Below are 20,934 nucleotides of genomic sequence, written 5' to 3' on the forward strand. Positions count from 1 at the left end.
TTACTAGTTTATATATTTATAAATAGATGAAGTTACAGTAAATTATTACATAATAATCTGTAATTTTTTTGGATATTAACTGAAAATGCATTATTGTTTAATGTAAGGGTACACAACCTTTTCACTCACCCATATATGCATACACTAGCAATACTTCTACATAATGCTCTTTATCATGAGAGCAGCTATGTCTGTCTGTCTGGGAAAGGGAGTGGAGAGTACAAGTGGTGGTGGGGAAATTCGGTGGCAGTAGGAGGGCCAGGACACCCTTGTGGGGGCTGCAGTAAAGGCTTTGGGGGGCTGCATGCGACCTCCAGGCTGCAACCTGTACAACTCAGTTCTAATTTTTAAAAGCTTTTCCTGTTGTTGTGGTGGTGGTTGTGATATTCACATGGTTGTCTTTTTACATTAAAGATTTTTGGGATCAGACTTGTTCTATCTCCCAACAGATAAAGTTGGTCTCAGCACTGCCTGGATTTACAAATAGGGTTACATGTGATTGATCCTCGATCTCTGCTAGTCGTTCTATGTTTGCTGTCTTCACATTGTAAATGTGTGTGTGAGGTGATAGCACTGAACCATCTAGTGCATTTTCATATTGCTATGTGTTTCATATTGCTGAGATGGTTATGGGGGCACCAGTTGTTCTCTGGCCTTGGCATTGAGAATCCTCATATACCATGCAGCACAATACACAGCAAGTTCATAAGCATTTGTTCAGTATGACCAGTTGCAGATGTAATGTTATCTTTCACTTAATCATGGTTAAAATATCAGGAACAGATACTTTAACTATGACATCCTTCAGCCCTTCCCATATTACACACAAAATTCATTCCTGGAAGCCTTAACTATGCTTGATTGTTGTGTCTGCACAAACGTTAACCATGGTTAATTCTGATTGATGATAATCGTGGTTAATGTAATTGCAGATGTAATGTTTTACTATGGTTAATGTAGAGTGGGAGGAATTCTCATATGTTAGGAGAGTAGCTGTGGTGAGAAACCATGTGATCCTTCAGCTGCTCCTTAATCCCCTAGTCATGCCTAAAGGATGAGCATTGTTACATGTGCATTACATCTTTCTTGTATAGCAGATATTATATTTACCATGACTAATGGCAAACTAGCATTGAGTTTATTTCAAAATATGTACATAATTTATTCCAATAACTGGATGACATGCAGCAATAGGAATTGCTGACACACACTTTAAAGATGTGCATGGAGTCTGTTTTCCTTCTTTTTGATCTATGTGTCTTCAGGAGGGCATACATATGAATTCGGGAGGGCATACATAGGAAACCCCCCTCCATTTTTACCTCACAATAATTCTGTGAAATAGTTTGGCTACAAGAGAGGGCTGACTTTAGGATTGACACAGGTTTGAATCCAGGTCTTCCCAGCCCACCAAGTCAAATAGTCTGCCCACTAAACTACATTGGTTTTAATTTGTGAACAGGTCTTCAACCCTTGAAGCAGGTGTTTATGTGAATGAAGCCTGGGATTGTGGTATAGTATTTTCCTACACATTTGTTTAACATGTAAACAAATGTGGTTGCTTCAGAAGAGGTTGGGGGGCTTCAGTCCTCTGGCATGTTTTCTCTGAGCTCAGATCCCTTCACCTACCAGTTGCCTTGGGGACAAAGGAAGGGCTGCTCCCTCCATCCTACATGCAATTGTGTAGAAGAACACATACCACAGTATATATATTTACATAGGTGCACAATTATGAAATTTTAAAGGGAAACCCAATTTATCTCTCTGAATTATTTAAGATCAAAACACATAGATTGTATTGCATCTCTAACAATGTAGCACAATTCTGACATCTATTTCAGCATCAACTCAATTCTCACCTTAATACAATTTTAAGATTATATTCAAGATTTGCTGGACTCATAATGTTGATGTCTTGAGTGGTTTATGGCTTCTTCGGGTTATTAGTAATGTGGCCCCATAATGTTTATTTGATAAGTCCTGTAACAGACTAGAGAAAATTGTTCTATTTTGGATTCACTTCAGGAAAGCATTAATTCCACATTGTACAAATTTTCCAACTTTACTTTTTGAAATATTTTCATTGTTAAATGGATAGGCCTAACTGTCTGGCAATCTGTTATTACGTTTTCCAAAACATTCTGGCATATACAATTGCCAAGGTTACCTTTAACTATTCCACTATCCACGGCCGTATTTGGATTTAATGGTAGCATCTGGTGGCACTTGGTGGGTTACAAATTTCTACTAGAAATTTGGCATCTGCAATTTTATCCAAACAGGGTCTTAGTTGTTGGAATTGTGGAGCTGCATGTGATCTGCTTTTGGATTCATGGACCAACCTATGAATGCAGCATTTGTAGGTTGTTTCCATGACATCCAAACCTAGGCACTTAGGATTGTTCATGGGATAAACAACCCTAAGTTAACCCATGGTTAACTGTAAGCATCTTGCGCCACAGCTAGACAAGGTGATATCCTGGGGTCATCCCCGGGATCGTCCCTGTGTGTCCACATGATGCACAGGGGATCCAGGGAGCAGGGAGGGATGATCCCTCCCTTGCCCCGGGATCTCGCCCTACCCTTTGAGCCCACTTTTTCCATAGTCTCGGGCTGGTCCCGAGACTGTGGAACGTGTGGGCAGGCGTCGCAGTTTGTCCCGGCTTGTCGCGGTTACTAGTGAGGAGCCGGGACCTGTGCCCATCGGGAGTGGGGTGGGGGGAGCAGGACAAATTAAAATAAAAAAACTTACCTTTTGTGCATGAGCGTTTGTGTGTTCTGTTCCTTTAACAAAAACGAAATGGTGGGCATGACATCCTCTCCCTCCGAGGTTGTCGCATGACACATGTAAACAGAAGGGGAGATCTCACGATAAAAATATTGCAAGATTCTCACCCCTCAGTCGCGCTACACCTGGTAGGTCTGGCTGAGGCCTTGCACACATCTTGCATCCCTGCAAATATGTCAACATCTTTAATGAATTAATAAATATTTTGAGCTGGTCCTCTGCTAACAATTCATGAAACTGCAATTCTGACATAAAAGGGAAAATTCCAACTTTCTGTATTATTAATTACATCACAAAGCTTTCTTATTAAGCCAAAATATATCAATTGGAAAATTAATTATAGGGCAAGTCTACGGTTGCAGAGCATGGGATATTTCCTATTGGGGTTTTATAATGCTTGGCTTCGAGGTACTGAAATAACTACACTTGCCAATGTGAACTAATTCAGGTTCCCTAACCAATTTGGCATACATCAACCAGCTGGTTCCGTTTCTGGTTCACATGAGAAAATGTAAATTTAGGGCATACTATAATATTTTACAGTGGGTCAGGGAAAGCTAATATGTCCAAAACTCTTAAAACTAAGTGTTGCCAGTAAGTTCTTTGAAGTCTTTCATTTATTATTTCAAGTTCAATTCCACAAAAAGTGAATGAACATCTAATTTGTTTGCACAGCCTCTCTAGCATCAATTTACTAGCCATACCACAGGACTACAATTCCACCAGCAATCTTTTGTTCAGCCATACACCACCAACCCCTGTGCTGCTGATATCCTTCTCTAATCTCTTGAAGGCTGCTAACTCTCAGCCATAGTCCCAGTGAGCCCCCTACACACACACAAACACACACACACACTCATATTCCCTTAGCTATTCCCTCTTTTAGCCAGTATAATGACTCAACTGTATATAGATTATCTATCTGACATATGGAGTGTTGAAATATTTTTTAGCCCCAGGGAGGCAGGGACCACCAGAGTCACCTCAGAAGTTGAACACTCTCTGATGAACCTTCCACATACACACCAAGTTTTCCATTGACTGGGCTGAGGGCTCCTTCACACTTCTTGGACCTGGGGGAGCCTACTCAATCACTTCTCTGATTCTCAGTGTTTGGGTACTTAGCTAGCTCTGCTCTGCCTTGGGCCCTTGAGTCACCACAGATATATTCAATAAAAAGCAAAACAAAAAAAATGTATACAAACCTTTAGATCAATAGTTAGATAGAAAAGGTTTCAAATCAAGTCAGCTACAACTAGAAGGTACTGTCTGAGCACTGCAGCATGGAAGAGCAGTTCTTCCAACTGTCTTTACAGGGTACTACAGTGGTTTCTGCCTTAAAAAGAGAAATCTTTGTCCAATCTCTGCCTCCCAGCAGAACCCTGGTTAAACTCCAAAATATAAATCTTCCCAGATGTTTATCCTATTTTATGAACTTATTATGATTTATTCTAGTTCTGGTGGAGCCAGTAGGTACACCAAATCTGTTGTTTGGGGTCACATCCTTATTTTGAGTCAGTATCCTTATTTATTTATTAATTCATTTATTTGTGGGTATCTTCTGGTTCAGGTTCAACACAGACTTTGAGGTAATGGTTCAGGTTCCATTCCAGCTGAGGAAAAAGTAAGGGTTAGTTTAGGTTTTTGGTCAAGTTGGCTTTCACTTCTCAGTTCTAGTAAATCCATTTTTAGCATACCTGCTATCTATGCCTACAGTGAGTATCATAACATTTGAAGAGGAGTGAGGAATCCATAAACATGCAGTGCATTTTTGCCACCGAGCTGCCCCCAATTCACCTCCCCACTCCGACTCTGGACTGTAAAGCAGCCCAAATAATTGCATGCTTTTATTCTATCACAGACTATTTCACTGTCTAAAACACTGGTGGGGAACATGTGTCCCTCTAGATGTTGTTGCAACTCCTATCAACATAGCCAGCATAGTCAGTAGTGAGGGTTGATGCGAATTGCAGTCCAAGAACACCTCATGGCAGGCACACATTCCCCATCCCTGGTCTAAATCCAAGAGCCTATTTTTAATGTGTAACAATTAATCTCTCCATTATTCCATATAGCTGGAAAGAAAGCAGGAGTTTATTTAGCAAATTTATATTTGACAAAATTGATAACAAACCTGGCAGGTGCTATTGTTTGATGACTGATTTTGCAGGTTAGTCATTTAGATGGCCTAAGAATAAGATACCAAATACAAAGTATGTCGCAATGATTTTTTAAGGGTTTGTCAACATTTGACAACCATAAGTTGTATATATACTGGGAAGCAGTATGAAGAAAGAAAGAAAGAAAGAAAGAAATGGTATATTGTCCATGTTGTTGTATATCTTTTCTTTTTGTAGATTCTTCAACCTTTGTTTCTAAGGTTGGCACAGGTACTAGGATTTCATCATAGGTAATTTATTTGACTATATAGTTGTGAGTTATAAAGGTTAGGGTCTGTTTTCCAGAACTTTTAAGAACCAAGAACTTCAACTGCAGTGGGAAAACTAGCATTTATGAGCTGTAACTCCTTTATACACAATGAACTACCTATAGATGATATAATGGTCCAGTTCACGTGTCACAGTGACAGTCATGAATAGCAGTGGCTAAACACACCACAGCCCTTCCATTATTAAGATAGTTTGTTCTTAGGTTATTACAGAGAGAGACCAGCCAGAGTTCTTGTCTCTCCCTGAAAAAGCCAGAGAAATAAATCAAGAACAAACTGTTACAATGACAGACATGAATGGCAGCGGCTAAACAAACCACAGAAATTCTATCCATGGTTTGGTTAGCATTACATGGAAACCAGGAACTCTGGCTTGTCTGTCTCTGAAAAGCCAGAGAAATTACCCCAGAACAAACTGGCTGCGCTTGGACAACACAGTAGTCAATGGTGGGTTAATAGTCAGTTCCACGGTTGTTTATCCAGGGAGTACTCCCAACACAACATGATTATAATCAACTATGGTGTGGATTAAAGCCAGTGTCGAGCTGACTATTAGTGAATGGTGTGTTTGATTGACACATCCCCTACCAACCATTGACTATTTAACCCACCATTGATTATTTAACCCAGCATTGGTTAACGTGTCGTCCAAACCCAGTCACTATGGGTTAATTCTCTATCTTGCTGAGGGATAGACAAACCAGAGTTTATGGTTCATATGTAATGTTAACCAAACCACTGAGGGAAGGTATGTGGTTTGTTTAATTGCTCCTGATTGGGCTCATTCATGATAACCCAGATTTTAAAAAAACCAAACGAACTGCTTTATCATGATGCACGAACCAGGCCACTAACTTCATACACTCTGTAAAGGAATTCTTTGTTTGTTTGTTGATTTAATGCAATTTATTGAACTGTGTACACACACAGCATCAATTCACAAAAACCATTTTAAACCTTAGTGTTTCATAGTGGAACAACACTTGACTATTATTTAATTTAGAAACTATGAAATAGTAATCTCCTCAATCTTGCACCAATTTCTTCAGAGCATGTAACAACTCGGTTAATACCTGCCTCTGTGTATGGCCAGAACTACTTGGCCATACATAACTGTCCTGCCACAGAGAACTGCACCTTCTTCTTTTTTGTATAGAGAAATTCTTACATAATTGGTCCCTGAAACTAAAGGCTGATATGATCACAAACAATGATAGGATTCACTATTCAAAGTTGTTTTCTTATTTTCTTTAGATAGTATCTTACTATCATTTTGACCAAACATATGTTGACCTGATGACTAAATGTTTTATCAATGCGCTTTATTCTTTGGTTTCCTAAAGCGGATAGGAGGGGGAAAAATCTGCCAGTATATGAAAAGAGTTTGTACTGGATTTAAGAATAATATATCATTCCTAAGTAGTTTTGTCTACTTCAAGAAGTAATTAGCTTCTCAGAATTAAGGGATAGTTCCCTGTATATGTGTATAAACTTGTTGGCATATTCTGACCTTTAGGTTTTTTTTTTTAAAAAAACACAAAAATACTTTAGGGCCTCTTCTGAAGCAAGTCCGGTGAAGGAAAGTATGCACTAAGGAAATGTAAAAATACTGACAAATATCTGATATTTAACTCCTGAAACATGCCATTTTTTCAAATAATCTTATATCAAATTTGCTAAAACGAAAAACAAGAAACAACTGAGGCATATTTTAATTTCTCCCATCAAAAGGCAACAGTTCAGGTAGGATTTTTGGTAGCTATCTGCTCCTCAGAATTAAATAGTGGTGTCATTTCCAAGTAATACTTTTTGTAAAAAAAAGAAAAGATAATGCCCCATTAGTAATCCTGTTACCTTACTTCCCCTTACAGAGGAAGATCTAATGAGACAAAGCTCCTATTATCTTAATACTTCAAGGGAACTTTGCTGATCATCTACCCACGACCACTCACTATTTTGGCTATGGTCTTTTCTAGTGTTTTTATTTTACTTTTTGTTTGTTTTTACAATTTCACTGGTATTTCAGCCAAAATTGTTGTTTTATTTTCTGAATGCCAGATTGATCTTTTAGCAGTATGCTTTAGAGATCACTCTTTTGGCCTGAAAACTTTGCACCTCAATTTTTACTGTAAAACAAATCCAGACAGACAGTGATTGCAGGATTTTTTGGTGTTGTGAGTTATAAAATCTTGAATTATCACATGTAATATTTGCTACATATTGTATCATATTTTATACAGAAGTTTTACTAAAGTTAATAATAATATTTAAAGTTTTGACTTCCTAGTAGTCATTTTCCCAAAGAGTATTTTGGGGATCATTACTATTTCATCATTATCATCATCTTCTTCTTCTTCTTCTTCTTCTTCTTCTTCTTCTTTAGGCAATCTACCTTTTAAACAGGAGATTGGTTCATCTTTATGTCACATGTAATAACTACTAATTCAAACTACAGCCAGAGAAGACACAATTTAAGTAGCTGAATTTGGAATGCAAACAGCATTTCTGTCCATAAATGGTAGCTGTTAAATGTTTTTAGATATTTCCCTGTTTACATACACTAAAGTGTGCACCTGCCTTGTTTTCAAGTATTTGGCCCCAACTCCTCGCTTTAAACTGTACATATTTTGGAAGGTTCATTCACATGGAATCTTATATTTAACAGTTTCATGGGGTTGTTTCTTTGGGACGAAAGGAGTTTCTCAAGAGCCTTTTTTTCTGTGCTCCCAGTGAAAAGAGGAGAGCAAAGCCATCCGCTTACCACAAAGCAGTCCCACCACAAAGGAAAGATTAAGGGTTTAGGGAGAGGTCAATGTGGGTTTTTCTCTAACTAAACACTTTCCTAAAGTTTCCTTGTGGAAAAAATAATGAAGTCATCTAAGAGTTTTTAAAGAATTTTTATTTCTTTTTCACCGTCTGCATTCGCTTGTCTTCTCAGCATGGATGTTTAATCTTTCTAGGCTTTGTGAATTGGCCCAAATGAATAAGTGGTGAGCTGTCTCTCTAGGAGCTAGCGGCTTATTCTAAGGCCCTAATCACTGAGTAAACACATCTTTGCCCTCCCTCTCTTACAACTGCTATATAATAGTGGAGATTCTAGCACAGTAACCTGGATATTGCAGGGATCCACGCTTTGAAATGCAGAATGGCTGATCCTCCAAAACAGACAGTGCCTGATCTTCTCCTGCCTCTTTCTTCTTTTTTAAATTAAATATCACCACAGAGATGCTGTTTTATTGCCTGATATTGTGCATTAGTGCCCTGGATTTTCAAGTTTAGTTTCAGTCAACATTGTTGGCTGCACTTATATGGAACTGTGCATGTTAGGCTTATTGGTGGCCTTTACTGGTGCATGTGTACTTGGTTTTGAATCACTTTTTAAATTAAAGTAGGCAAACGTTAATGTAAATGTCTAATCCCTTTTCCAAAGTTGACTGTTCAAATGTTCTCTACTTTTAAAATAGTTTTTAGGACTTTTCCAAACCCAGTTTTCTTATACTGATTTAAAACAAATGAATTGTTGCAGAAGCATTCTTTATGCATTTAGTACATTTCTTTTTAAAGAGCATTTTTCAGCTAGTTCAACACATTGGCTATGATTTTGGGGCTTGAGCTCACAGTGATATTTTTTCCTCTCAACAATAATAATGTCATGCCATATCACAAACAGTTTTTGAAACTCACCTCAGTTTCTAAAGTAGTTTGCCATGAGTGCTGGTGTTCCAGAAACATAACTCTAAAGCCCACTTGAATGTGGCAAACTAATTGTATCTTGATCAATTCCTTTGCTTTAGATTTGAATGTATCATGAAAATAGAATTTATGGAAAGAACCTTGTTCATTATTCCACTTTTTTTGTTTAAAAGAGAGAGAGAGAGAAGCTGTGTTCAGACAACATAATAATCAACGGTGGGGTAATAATCAGCTCGACAGTTGTTTATATAGAGGGCAGTCCCCACACAACATGATAATAATCAACCATGGTGTGGATTAGGATCAGCGTTGAGTTGACTAGTAGTCCATGATGAGTTGACTCACTCTTTCCCAACCCTCTCTCCCCACTCCTGCTAGTATCCCAGAAGCCATTGCTGCCAAAAATCTATTTTGCTGGCTGGACTAGAGCAGCAGTTACCTCTTTGACTTCTCTTGCCTTGCGATTCTGTGGCTGACAAAATAACCAACAGTGCTCTCCACACAACATGATAACCAATGGTGGGTTAAATAACCAAACAGTGTTGGTTATTTGCAATTTTTTTTCAGCCAAATAACCAACTGTTGGTTAAAAAGCTCCCTCCACACAACACAATAACCCACGGTGGGGTTAAATAACCAGCCATTGACTATTTAAACCATTGTTGGTTATCATGTTGTCTGAACGCAGTCAGAGAGAAGCATTTTAACAGACTTGTATTTAACAACTTGTCGTCGGTGACAATGAATTCCATGCTGGTGAGTACTGTAAACTAAATTTCTTTAATTTTAAAAGGAAAATTGTAACAAAAGATACAATGTTGTGGGAAAAATACATTGAATATAGTGCACAATCTAATTTTATCCAAATGGCCTGGGTAACAGACAGATGATCAGATATTAGGATGAACAAGAATGCTGTTTCCTTAGGACTACAACTCAGAGGTGCATATGGATAGTTAAATATGACAAACATATGATAACAGGGTTTAGATTATCTGTATATTACTTTGTATTATATTACTTTGTAGTACATATAGTTATTCCACCTCCAGAAACAGTTAGGGGAAACTACACATTACAGGAAATTTGGGGCTGCCACTGAAAAGAGCATCCCCATACTGAGTTCTCACCCTACCCCTTAATGTGTAATAAAATCTTCTGTCCTGATGTCATTGCATTAAACTCTGTGATTGGTAAAGACAACTGTTTGCTGCAGATATATTGTAAATTGTATTTTGGTATTCATAAAAAAAATATAACCATAGATGTTTTTCTTTTTATGTAATTTATATCAAATTATTATTTTTGTAGAATTATTTTTAAATAAACACTTTTGGCCACAGGTTCTTGGCTGCAAGAATAGAATAGTTCATGTTCACTCTATAAAACCATTAAACAAAAGAATTGTTTTTCTGGTAGCATAATCTATATAGTTTTAAGCAGAAATGCTTGGAAGTATGTTCCACTGAAATCAAGAGAATCTCCCAAAGTACTTGGTGTGGGTATAAGACATAAATTGCATTTGCATTTGAAACAGTGTTGTGTGTGCGGCAATTAAATTCAGACGTTATGCTAACAATTTGTTTCCTGTTTTTCAGAGAAAGCTTCTTGCTGTCTACCTCCACCACGATGAAAGTGTGCTAACCAATGTGTTCTGTTCTCAAATGCTTTGTGCCGAATCTATTGTTTCCTATCTTAGTCAGAACTTTATAACCTGGGCATGGGATATGACAAAAGAAGCAAATAGAGCAAGGTAAGTGAGTATTAAAGGTTCAAAGACACTTTAGCTATATTTTTGTAATATTTGTTCTATGGTCCAGTATCTATTTAACTTCTGGATTTGTTATAGATTGATTAGTAAATTCATTATACAGGCTAAGGTTCTCAGGATAAAGCCACTGTGCATCCACACCATCCACAACCTTTCTATACTTCCGCCCATCTCCTAGACTGTTGTCTTTCTTTTCTCTGCTGGGACTAGCAGGTGGGAAAGGGGTATGGATGAGGGGGCTGGTGAAAGAAATGGATGTGTCATGGGTGCATCCTCCCTTGGTGTCTTGGAGCATTTTTAAAAGTATAGTCACCATCTCCAAGTGACAACCTGGAAAACCTATTACTGCTGGTGGGACTTGGCAACAAAATGCGGTAGTGTGGAATGCTGCTGTCCTTGATAGTAGCCTGCCAGCCAGCCATGACCACTGCTGGGATACTCCATTTCATTCCCCCTCTGCCATGGTTTTCTATTTTGTACCCCACTAGCAGTCAGCCAGTATTCTGTGTCCACTGAGAACACTCATTGAGCTGTTGGCGGGTGGGGAATTCCTTGGGCTTTTTTTCTAAAGATTTTTTGTACTTTGCAAACCTTGGGAGATATCATCTGTCTTGTGCGTGGATGGTGCTGTTTTGGCTACATAAACATCCATACTTGGAAAATGAGTTCAAGGATGGTACAATGAAGAATGGAAGTATAATGAACCCCCTGAGGAAATGGGTGCAGGGTTCCCTAAGGTCTGGGATGTAGGAGCTTACAAATGAGAGAAGTTCTTATAGGGGCTTATCTAGAAGATTTATGCAAGTCACTACCTATTCTTACATCCTTAGGAAATACATAGACTCTTACGTGGATTTGCAAGTGTAATATAGGAACAAGGCCTTAGCTCTACAACTACCCTTTCACCATCTGCTTCCTCGCTGTTAATGACTTTGTTATTAATACACCCCATGAAGCTTAGTTTCCAGGGGTTATGCATTGAGCTCATGTGAGCCTGTTTTGTGATATGAAAAACAAGCAGAATTGCTATATTGGGCTTAACCTGAGTCATTTGACTGTGCAACCTTTCCATGATAAGTGCAGGCAGGAGTTTTAACATTCCCATAAGATAATATAATTGTTAGGCCTTATATTACACATGATTCTCTACTGGCAATTCTTTCTTACTAGAAGTCCTTACATAACAGTTGAAATATCTGTACTATATCATTCATCATAATACTTTAAAAATGTTTCTGGTCTGGCTTTTCAGTGTGATTTTATGGTTGAACAAGCCTATGAGTGACTAATTTTATGATGGAGACTTAAAATTGTAACAGATGGGGTGCTTTTTATTCATTTAAAGTTTAGTTTCATGTTGTTCATGACAACATGTGTTTTTTCCTTCCCTTTTGACTATAGGTCACTCGTATGTGCATTTTCTTGTGTCACCTCATTGTAACTTATAAATATGTTAAGACTCAAATTATGTTCTTATATAATAATCCACAAATGACTTGAATAGATTGAACATAATTTTAGTTTAGATTAGCCTTACTGCATTGACTCGCGCTTTTATTTGTTTTAATTACCACTGAAAGAGAGATAAAAAGAAATTTCAAAACTAGATATGAATGAAGCATCTATACTTTTAACGGAGCAGAATATGTGGACAAGAGATTGGGTTAAATCTTATACTACTGGCATTCACTATGTGCAAGGAGTCTCCTCCTTTCCTTTTATCCTACAACTTGATGCTGAAGGAAACACTATTTCTAAACCATCTGCAGTGGCTAAGTTCAGTTGACTACCTGCTGTTACATTGTTCTAGTCTCTGTTTAAATCTCTAGTTTCTTTTATTTTACAATGACAAAAAATTGTGGTGTAGTTTCTTTTGAAAAACTGTGTTTGAGGGAGGTTTTTTTATGACTGACAATCAACAGGCATGTCATTGCTTTGTTGTGTTTTACTAAAGAAGTCTATTAAGTAGCACAACTTTGATACAAGAGTTATAAGAGTTTGCAGGTTATAGAGACACCTGTGGTGACCAAAGCGACAGAAGCTGCTTATTAGAAAGAGTCTGTACAGCTGTGTCCTATTAACTCCTTATGACACTTTTAGAAACACCAAATAAAAGGCTTGTTTAAGGCTTTATAGCTATTCTCAGTGAATCTAGAACCTAATTGTAAAATACAATAAGATGCTTAAGCCTACACTTTTAATTTTTTGTTTCAGCTTTATGATAAAGAACTATCATGCAGCAGTGAGGTTTTCAAAAGGCTATGTATAAACAAACTACAATTAATTCTTAATTTATGTGTAACAGTATACTCTTCAGTGGTGGTGCTCTTCCATGACACAGGGCTCAGAGAGGAATTGCTGGCTAGAGATCATCATGCTTTCCCATGAAAAACATGAAGGGTACTTTAATATAAATCTGATACCCAAGCGTAATGCTAAATTAATATTTTCCCAACCCAATATATTAAATGCACAAAGTCTCAGTTATGATACTGCCTTTATTATGTGAGTCTACAAATTTATGTTATGTTCTTGACAGTTAATATGGACCTATCACTTCAGTGGTATCAACATTTTAAAATTAGATGCTTTATTGAGGAATAAAACAGTTTCTTCTACTCATTTATCCTGAGGTAAATGAATAGAAGGAAATTTACAGAACAAAAGTTCTCTCCTCCTTCGAGCAGCCCCCCCCCCATGCCCCATCACACATTGTTCAGGTGTGGTAGAGCTAACACTCTATTCAGGGGATGCAATTGGCTGCAGTGGGGAAGAGAGGACGGGTAACTTTCCTTCCACAAACTTCCTTCTGTTTGCTTATTTTAGGATCCAGACCACTATTGAAAACCAATGCAGAAGGGTTTGCAACTTACCATCTATTCCTGCAAGTTATGAGGCCAAATTTTAATGAGCTACTGGAAATCAGAGAACGTTTCATTTGCTTTTAGTCATGTTGACATGTTTCCATGATGACTTCAGAAAGCAATAGTGATGCCATACGTTACTACAGTCGTGTGGCTTCTTCCCATGCTAATATTTTAACCTGAAGGAACCACAGGGTTCCTTCAATAAAGTGTCACATGACTCCTTCATCCAAAAGTTATATCTGCAAGACTATAAGAATAAAGCTTGAGTCTTGCTTCTGCACCAGCAAAATATCTTATCTGAATGGGTGGTATCCAGCTTTAGCTATGAACCATTGAAATGAACGGAACTTGTTGGTCATGATGAATATTAAGTCCTATTCATTTCAATGGGTTTACTCTAAATAGTACTAACATTGGATACAACTTAGGGCATGGCTAGATAGGGCGATATCCCTGGATCACCCCGGGATCGTCCCCGTGCATTCACATGACGCACAGGGGATCCTGGGAGCAGGGAGGGATGATCCCTCCCTTGGCCCAGAATATTGCTCTACCCTTTTAGCCTGTTTTTTCCACGGTCTTGGGATGATCCCGAGACCGCAGAATGTGTGGCCGGGCATCGCGGGTTGTCCTAGCTCCTCGCAAGTAACTGTGAGAAGCCAGGAGCCAGGCATGGGGCACAGAGCTCCTCAGGAGCTCTGTGCCTATCGGGGTGGGGTGGAGGGAGTGGGGATTTTTTTTTTAAAAAAACTTACATTTTGCGGTCGAGTGCTTGTGCGCTCCTTCTCCTTTAAAAAAAATGGCAGGTGCGGCATCCTCTTTCTCCTGGGATATCACGCGCCACGTGTAGACAGAAGGGGAGATCTCGCAATAACCATATCGCGAGGTCCACCTCCCTCCAGCGCACTAGACCTGGTAGGTCTAGCCATGGCCTCAGTGTAAGTAAAAGTGCATCAGGCCAGAAATTATATGTTCTAAAAAAGTCCAAGAGGTCAAAGAGATGAATGTGTTTGCAAATGCACATTTACACTGATGCACATTTGAGCTGATACACATTAGCAAACATGCAAAATTCTCATACAAAAAATGATTCTGTCAATGAGCAAACTAAGAGAACACGTCTCACAATCCATGAAATACAGACGGATCAGCTTTGACAAAATCCACACATCCCTAATGTGGGAGTCAGAAAGTCTACATGGAGGCCTTGATGCTCACTGTATCCTCACATTGTCTGATGGGCATATTATTACTAATAGGAAATAAAGTTATTTATTTTAATAGTTTATGTGTTGCTTTCCCTGCTTTTGAAGTTACTCACACGAAACATAATAAACCAACAATAACACAAACCATCAAGTTAAATAAAATATAAGCTAAATCATAAGCAGCTACTGAAAAATCTTATCAGCTTATGTGTGCTTGCTCTTATAAATACATCAGCAGGTTTTAGATCAGACCCATCAATCAGGCATCTAAGACTGCTAATTGTGTTTAGCTTTTGAACCTTATGCCGTAGGGTACAATATTTCAAGCCCTCTCTTCCCAGGTGCTTGTTAGTCTTCATGTTCAAATGATTCCGTACCACCACCATCAACATTTAGTCTCAGTTTAGGAAAGAAATAATTGACAGAAGTATTAATGAATGAATTTCCATGACCAAATATCCAGATTCACAGACTGTTTATCCTTTTTGCTAGTCTTCTGGCGTACAATCGGATGAAGACCAATTTCTTCCACAGCACCTATATTGCTTGTTTACAGTCTGTGTGACGTAAACTGTTGGTGCACACAAAAATGATGATAGTTGCTTCTTTCAATCTGGTGTGCATCACTTCTGAATGCTGTTATGGTAGCTGAAAAAGTGGCAGAACACTGTTTTAACTCAGACACATATTCTTGTCAGATAGATTTGTAATTTAGTTTAAAGGTTCGAAAAAGGCAATAGTCCATTTAAGCATCATCACTCATCCATCTTCAGTTCTGGTTGCTTCTCATGGAATGAGAGCATTCAATAGAGGTTGCTTGCAAAAGAATCAGATCTGTTGCCCTCTCAGTAGTAGTTCATTCTTGGGCTTCTGTTAGAAGTTTGTCAAAAATTACTTTTATTTTGGCAATAATAATTTTTAGCATCTGGTCTAATTTACTTTCAAAAGCAACACAATAAAAGACGCTTAAAGCTGCCCAGGTCAGGGGTCTAATTAATGTTTTTAAAAATAAAGATTCACAAACACCAGGCAAAATTGTCATTTTGTCTATGGTTTGTTTTGTAGAAGAGGCGGAGAAGAGAAGGTGATGAGGGAACCCTCCTGTTTCTTGATTACATCCCACCCGCTCATTTTCTCCTTTTCTCCTTTGCTTTTGATTTTAGTGGCGGTCTTAACAGAATGTCAAGATCAATTTGCAGCATGGTTAAACTCAAGGTTTGCATTCTGCCAGCAGCAATTGTCCCTACAAACAATGCTGTGTGTTCTTGTAACTTCAGAAGCTTTTAGAAGGATCATGGCAAGGGCAGCATCTAATGACTTTATTAGTATAGGGTTTCAAAACAGGCTCAGTAATTGTTCACATCTTTTTGTCATCTAGTCATAATTACTGCATAACATTGTTCAGGGTTGCACTTGTGAATGGTTTCCTAATAGCAATGAAATGGGGGGAAAGGGGGGAGGGATGAAAGGTGATTGTCTCTTCACACAGCCTGTGTTCAGATAATGCATGAACTGTTTGTAATGCTTAATATGTCCACTAAACAAGGAAAAGCCATATTTAAATATATATAGCAAACATATATACATTTAAACATATATACAGATGCTCATCTGCTATATGTTTGAAATATGTATTAAAAGAACATAAAGTTCTAGAGCAGGAAAGTTATGATAGATCAGCTAAAGGTTTCTGTGTGTTGTATTTGGGCATAAAGGTGCAGCATTTTCCCTCCATTGATTGGGGATTTTTGTTTAAATTCTTCCAGGTAATATTATGTGCTAGTGATATTCTCTAGGTGTGTTTCAACATATTAATATGTAAAATTTCCACAGTGAAAAATAGAATTTGAAAAAAAAAAAAGTATTTAATATGCTCTCCTCATCTTATTCGCTAATACACAGGGACTGAGATCAAAGGATTGGATGCCAGGCTCCTTGTAATAGCATTTCTTGGCCGTCCCATGTAGTAGGCCAGCAGCAGCCACTGATGCTGCTGAACCAAAGCTTTTGGGGACATTTTTGTGGAAATATTGCTGCCTGAGGCAAAGTTGGCGCCCCTACCCAATTCCACGTACAGAAGTCGACTGGCAGTTGAACCTCCCTTCAAAACTGTCACTGGGTCAGCTGCTTCCACTGCACCAGAGGTCAGCAGATTAGCTTAGAGGGTGCAGGGCTGGCCACAGGGAAAACACAGTTTTGTCCAACACCTTGCAGCTGCTTGCACACAGCCTCCGCCTGGCTCCTGCTTGCTCTCTGCTCAAACAAATGCTGCCATGAGGCAGGGGCAGCACCAGCATGCGTCACCTGAGCAAAGCAATGCCTGCCTGAGTGTGTGGCCTGCCTTGGCTGCCCCCAGGCTAACAATAAGCGAGCGTTGCCACCATGGTGCTGGCCCAGCAGGATGGGAATGGCTTGAGGCTGAGGGGGGGAATGCGGGAGGAACCGCTGGGGTGGCAGGGGCTGCCACTACCCTGCTCAGCCTGAGGCAGCTGCTTCTCTCTAATGGTAGAGCCAAGGCTGTGCCACAGTTGTGTCATACAGGAGGCCTCTGGGAGGCAGGAAGGAATGAGGGTAGTGTCTGTTGCTTCTCATCCCAAGTGCTTTCCAGTGCTCCCGTCCCTTAGAACTAGTGCAGCGCAGGGAGTGGCGTGCATTTTTAAAAGGTATTTTTAGAAGCAGGTTGGAGCAGACGTGTATAGCCCCATTTGCAATGGAAACGCTGCTGCTTTGGTTGTTGGGGCACAGACCTCCAGTTTGTAAAGCGGAAAGGGCTATGTGCTGCGCATCACTGCTCTTAAAATGATTGTGTAAGCAGAATCTTTCGTCTATGGATTAAGTATGGATACAATCCAGAAATTCTATTGCCCTGATGCCACTCATTATTCTATCCAATTAGTCTAACCTGGGGTCCTACATCTACATCACAGCCCTTCTATAGAAGGTGTCAGTGGTATGTAACTGATTATGGAAGGAAAGGGGTGCCATGGGTTTACAGCTGCTGGCTGTGAGCTGTTGAAGCTACTCTACCTTGCTGGGTTTTGTGGTACTGCTGAACTATGTGATGTTTAAGATCCAAGGTATGCCTGCAACTTGCTAGGGTTCACCACCCTGCACAGGTTCTCTCTCTGACCAAGTTTGCACATAACACAAATTATCGGTTAATTAATCCATGAATTGCCAAAATCTAGTAGGAGCAAGTGAGTGTACTGCCTCCAGCATGCTCCGTATTTCCACTTTCAATTAACAGCCTACGATTCCCCCCATGGAAGTTAGCATGATGTCCGAGTCTTAAATTCTTTGAAGGCCTCCCCTGTTACACCAAGTGTACATTCATGCATGAACATCATTGCAGTAAGGTGAATCCCAGTAGCTTACATATCCATAAAATCAAGAAAGTCCTTGCCCTCAGGCTAATAATCTAAAACCAATCTCATGCAATTGAAAGGAACTTGCCAGACTATCGTGCAAAGGGACCAGTATAGTTGGATATGTCTTGTATGGAAAGCAATATCCAGTTCAGTTACTGGACTGAAATTGGGGCAGTATGTTCCTTTCAGATCCAAGAATGCATAGTTTTAAGTCAAAATAATAAGTTGCAAATTAGGAGATCTGATACAGTATAATATGGGGAATTCCATCCCGGCATGAGACACCAAGAGACATTACTAATGTATTAATTCACACTAGTGATCAGGTTGGAGATTAGAAGCTATATTTCCTTTGTAAAAATCTGATGCGATTGTAACCTCCTAACATTGTATCTGCATCTTTTACACTGGGACTGGCATGAAATTATAAAGTGTGAAAATTCTGTGTTAGGACTGTGCACCATGACTTTATTGATAGCAGCGCAGCCTAGACGCCTTCAGTGTCAAGTCCTTTCGTCACTCCGACCTGTGGAGCAGAAGGTGCCAAAGAATAGGATCCTGCAGTGCTATTTGTGAAAGAGCTTTGATGCAGAAGAGTAGCTGCCTCATGATGACCTCTGAGAAAAAGGAATGAAGGCAATTGGGCACAATTCCATTTACACATATAAAAGCCCATAGCTGCATCAGTAATACCTCAAGGATTCTGGTATCCAAATGACATTCAAAAATTCACAGAATCTGTGTGGATGCTTGACTTTTGCTTATCAGAAGGAGTCAACAAATGATTAGCTCATTATAGCTAGTCTCTTAAGGTATGGAATCTGATGATCGGGCAATGTAATGACTGGCAGTGTATTTGTAGAGAGTTGCCAATATTTAAAAATCTCTCACAGTTAGACATAGAGTCACTCATCTTCTATGATGAGGTAACATCCTTACTGTCAGGCATTACTCCTGGGGTAGCAGCTGCCCCTCTGAAAATTCTTTCCACTACTCCCTTTTGCTACCTGAATCACAGGAAAGTGATTACCCTGCCCCCACAGATCACTGTAGATTAGCACTTGTGTTTGAAATTAGAATGTTCAAAACTTGCAAGAAATTTTAAATCTAAAAAATGCTGCCCTCCTACTTTGTCCCAAATTGTAACCTAGCCACTAGGAGCCAGTGAAGATAGCTGGGAGGAATGCAATATTCCACTCAGGCTAGGGCCAGAGCTCCACCCCAAAAATTACTTGGCCTGGGGTAATAGGGAAAAAATGTTCACTCAACAATGATCCATGGCTCAGTGGTCGATTATCTGCTTTGCATGCAGAAGGTTCCAGGTTCGATCCCCGGCATGTGCAGGCAGGCCAGGAAAAATTCCTGCCTGAAACTCTGGAGAGCCACTGCCAGTCAATACTGGGCTAGATGGACCAAAATGAATTGTACTGTTGTCACTGCTCGTTATTGTTCTTATTTGTATGAGTTTATCAAGTGATCCAATGCAGCTAGGCTTGGGTGGGGAGCTTGTAGCTCTTCAGATGCTGGAGTCTCCAGTTCCCATGATCCCGCAACATTGGCGATGCTGACAAGGACTGATGGGAGTTGTAGCTCAAGACATCTGGAAGGCCATAAGTTGCCCTTCCCTGCATTATACAGACCACATGATTCAGTGCTTATCTTTGGAACAATTCATGCATTTATTTATTTATTTATTTATTACAGTTTTATACCGCCCAATATCCAAAAGCTCTCTGGGTGGTTCACAAAAATTAAAACCATGAAGAGCATAATAAAACAACCAACAATCTAAAAACACAAATACGAAGTACAATATAAAAAGCACAACCAGGATAAAACCACACAGCAGAAATTGATATAGGTTAAAATACGGAATTAACCTTCGCCTCTTGTTGCCACTCTAAACCTCTTCTGTAACACAGTGGGGAGTAATGTTTAAATGCATTCTGTAAGCTCCTCCTGTTTAAACGGGCAGAGTTTGAATTCCAGTATCAGCTGCTTCACGGCTGTGTGATGCTAGTGTAAAAACGTTCTGTGCTTCTAGACAAACCTACAAGGTGTACCTAAAGCATGGAGTCCCATCTTCCCACTGCTACTACATGGATAACCTACAAAGGGAAAAACCTTTCAGTGGCAACCATGGGTAGTAAGTAACATAGAAATGCCCCCTCAGTCACTTACAGTTGGATGGGGCCTACATGTGTCTGCAGTCTTCTATTACTCTAACGGCTAATTCGCCCAGCTGAACTGCACCTCTGGGATTTAAGTGATGAAGAGTGACTTTGGCAATGAACCCCAAACAAACTTAACATTTTCCAAGAAACTTTCTAAACATAGACAACTACTTTGCTGCTGAATTGATTGGTTGCAATAAAAGTAATTGCATGCAGAGGGATGCAACAAGAAGCAGTGTAAGGTCTTAGTAAAAAATAACAATTGTCTTTAGAGAAATTCAGGGTTAAGTGGATAACATGCAGACAGTGCTGACTACCATGCATAGATATTCTGTTTAAATACAACATATCCTTCAGTTCTACATTTAAAATTTAAATATTAATACATAAAATGTTATTCTTAAATTAACATTTTAATGAGACTTGTATTGACTTTGCACAGTATAAAATTAATAACGTTAAATAATTAGATGACTTAGATGTTTAATATTCAACAAGTATTCTTTTTGCTTTGAAAAGACACTGCTGCATGTCTTTGATAATCTGGCCTAGTTCTATGCTTCACAGTTTCTTTAAACTAGGTCAACTTGAATAGGACATTGGCTAACTGCTTTTA

General features: G+C 39.1%; 1 protein-coding gene across 1 annotated transcript in view; it reads left to right on the forward strand.

Moving 5' to 3' along the window:
- Window positions 1-20,934, forward strand: part of FAF1 (Fas associated factor 1) — a 201,166-nt gene that overhangs the window by 127,552 nt on the left and 52,680 nt on the right. Inside the window, exon 13 of the mRNA XM_063139063.1 lies at window positions 10,529-10,683. Within this exon, the coding sequence (XP_062995133.1) occupies window positions 10,529-10,683 (155 nt within the window). The remainder of the gene's footprint in view (window positions 1-10,528; window positions 10,684-20,934) is intronic.

This window comes from Elgaria multicarinata, chromosome 1 (assembly GCF_023053635.1).
Source record: "Elgaria multicarinata webbii isolate HBS135686 ecotype San Diego chromosome 1, rElgMul1.1.pri, whole genome shotgun sequence".
NCBI classification, from domain to species: Eukaryota; Metazoa; Chordata; class Lepidosauria; order Squamata; family Anguidae; genus Elgaria; species Elgaria multicarinata.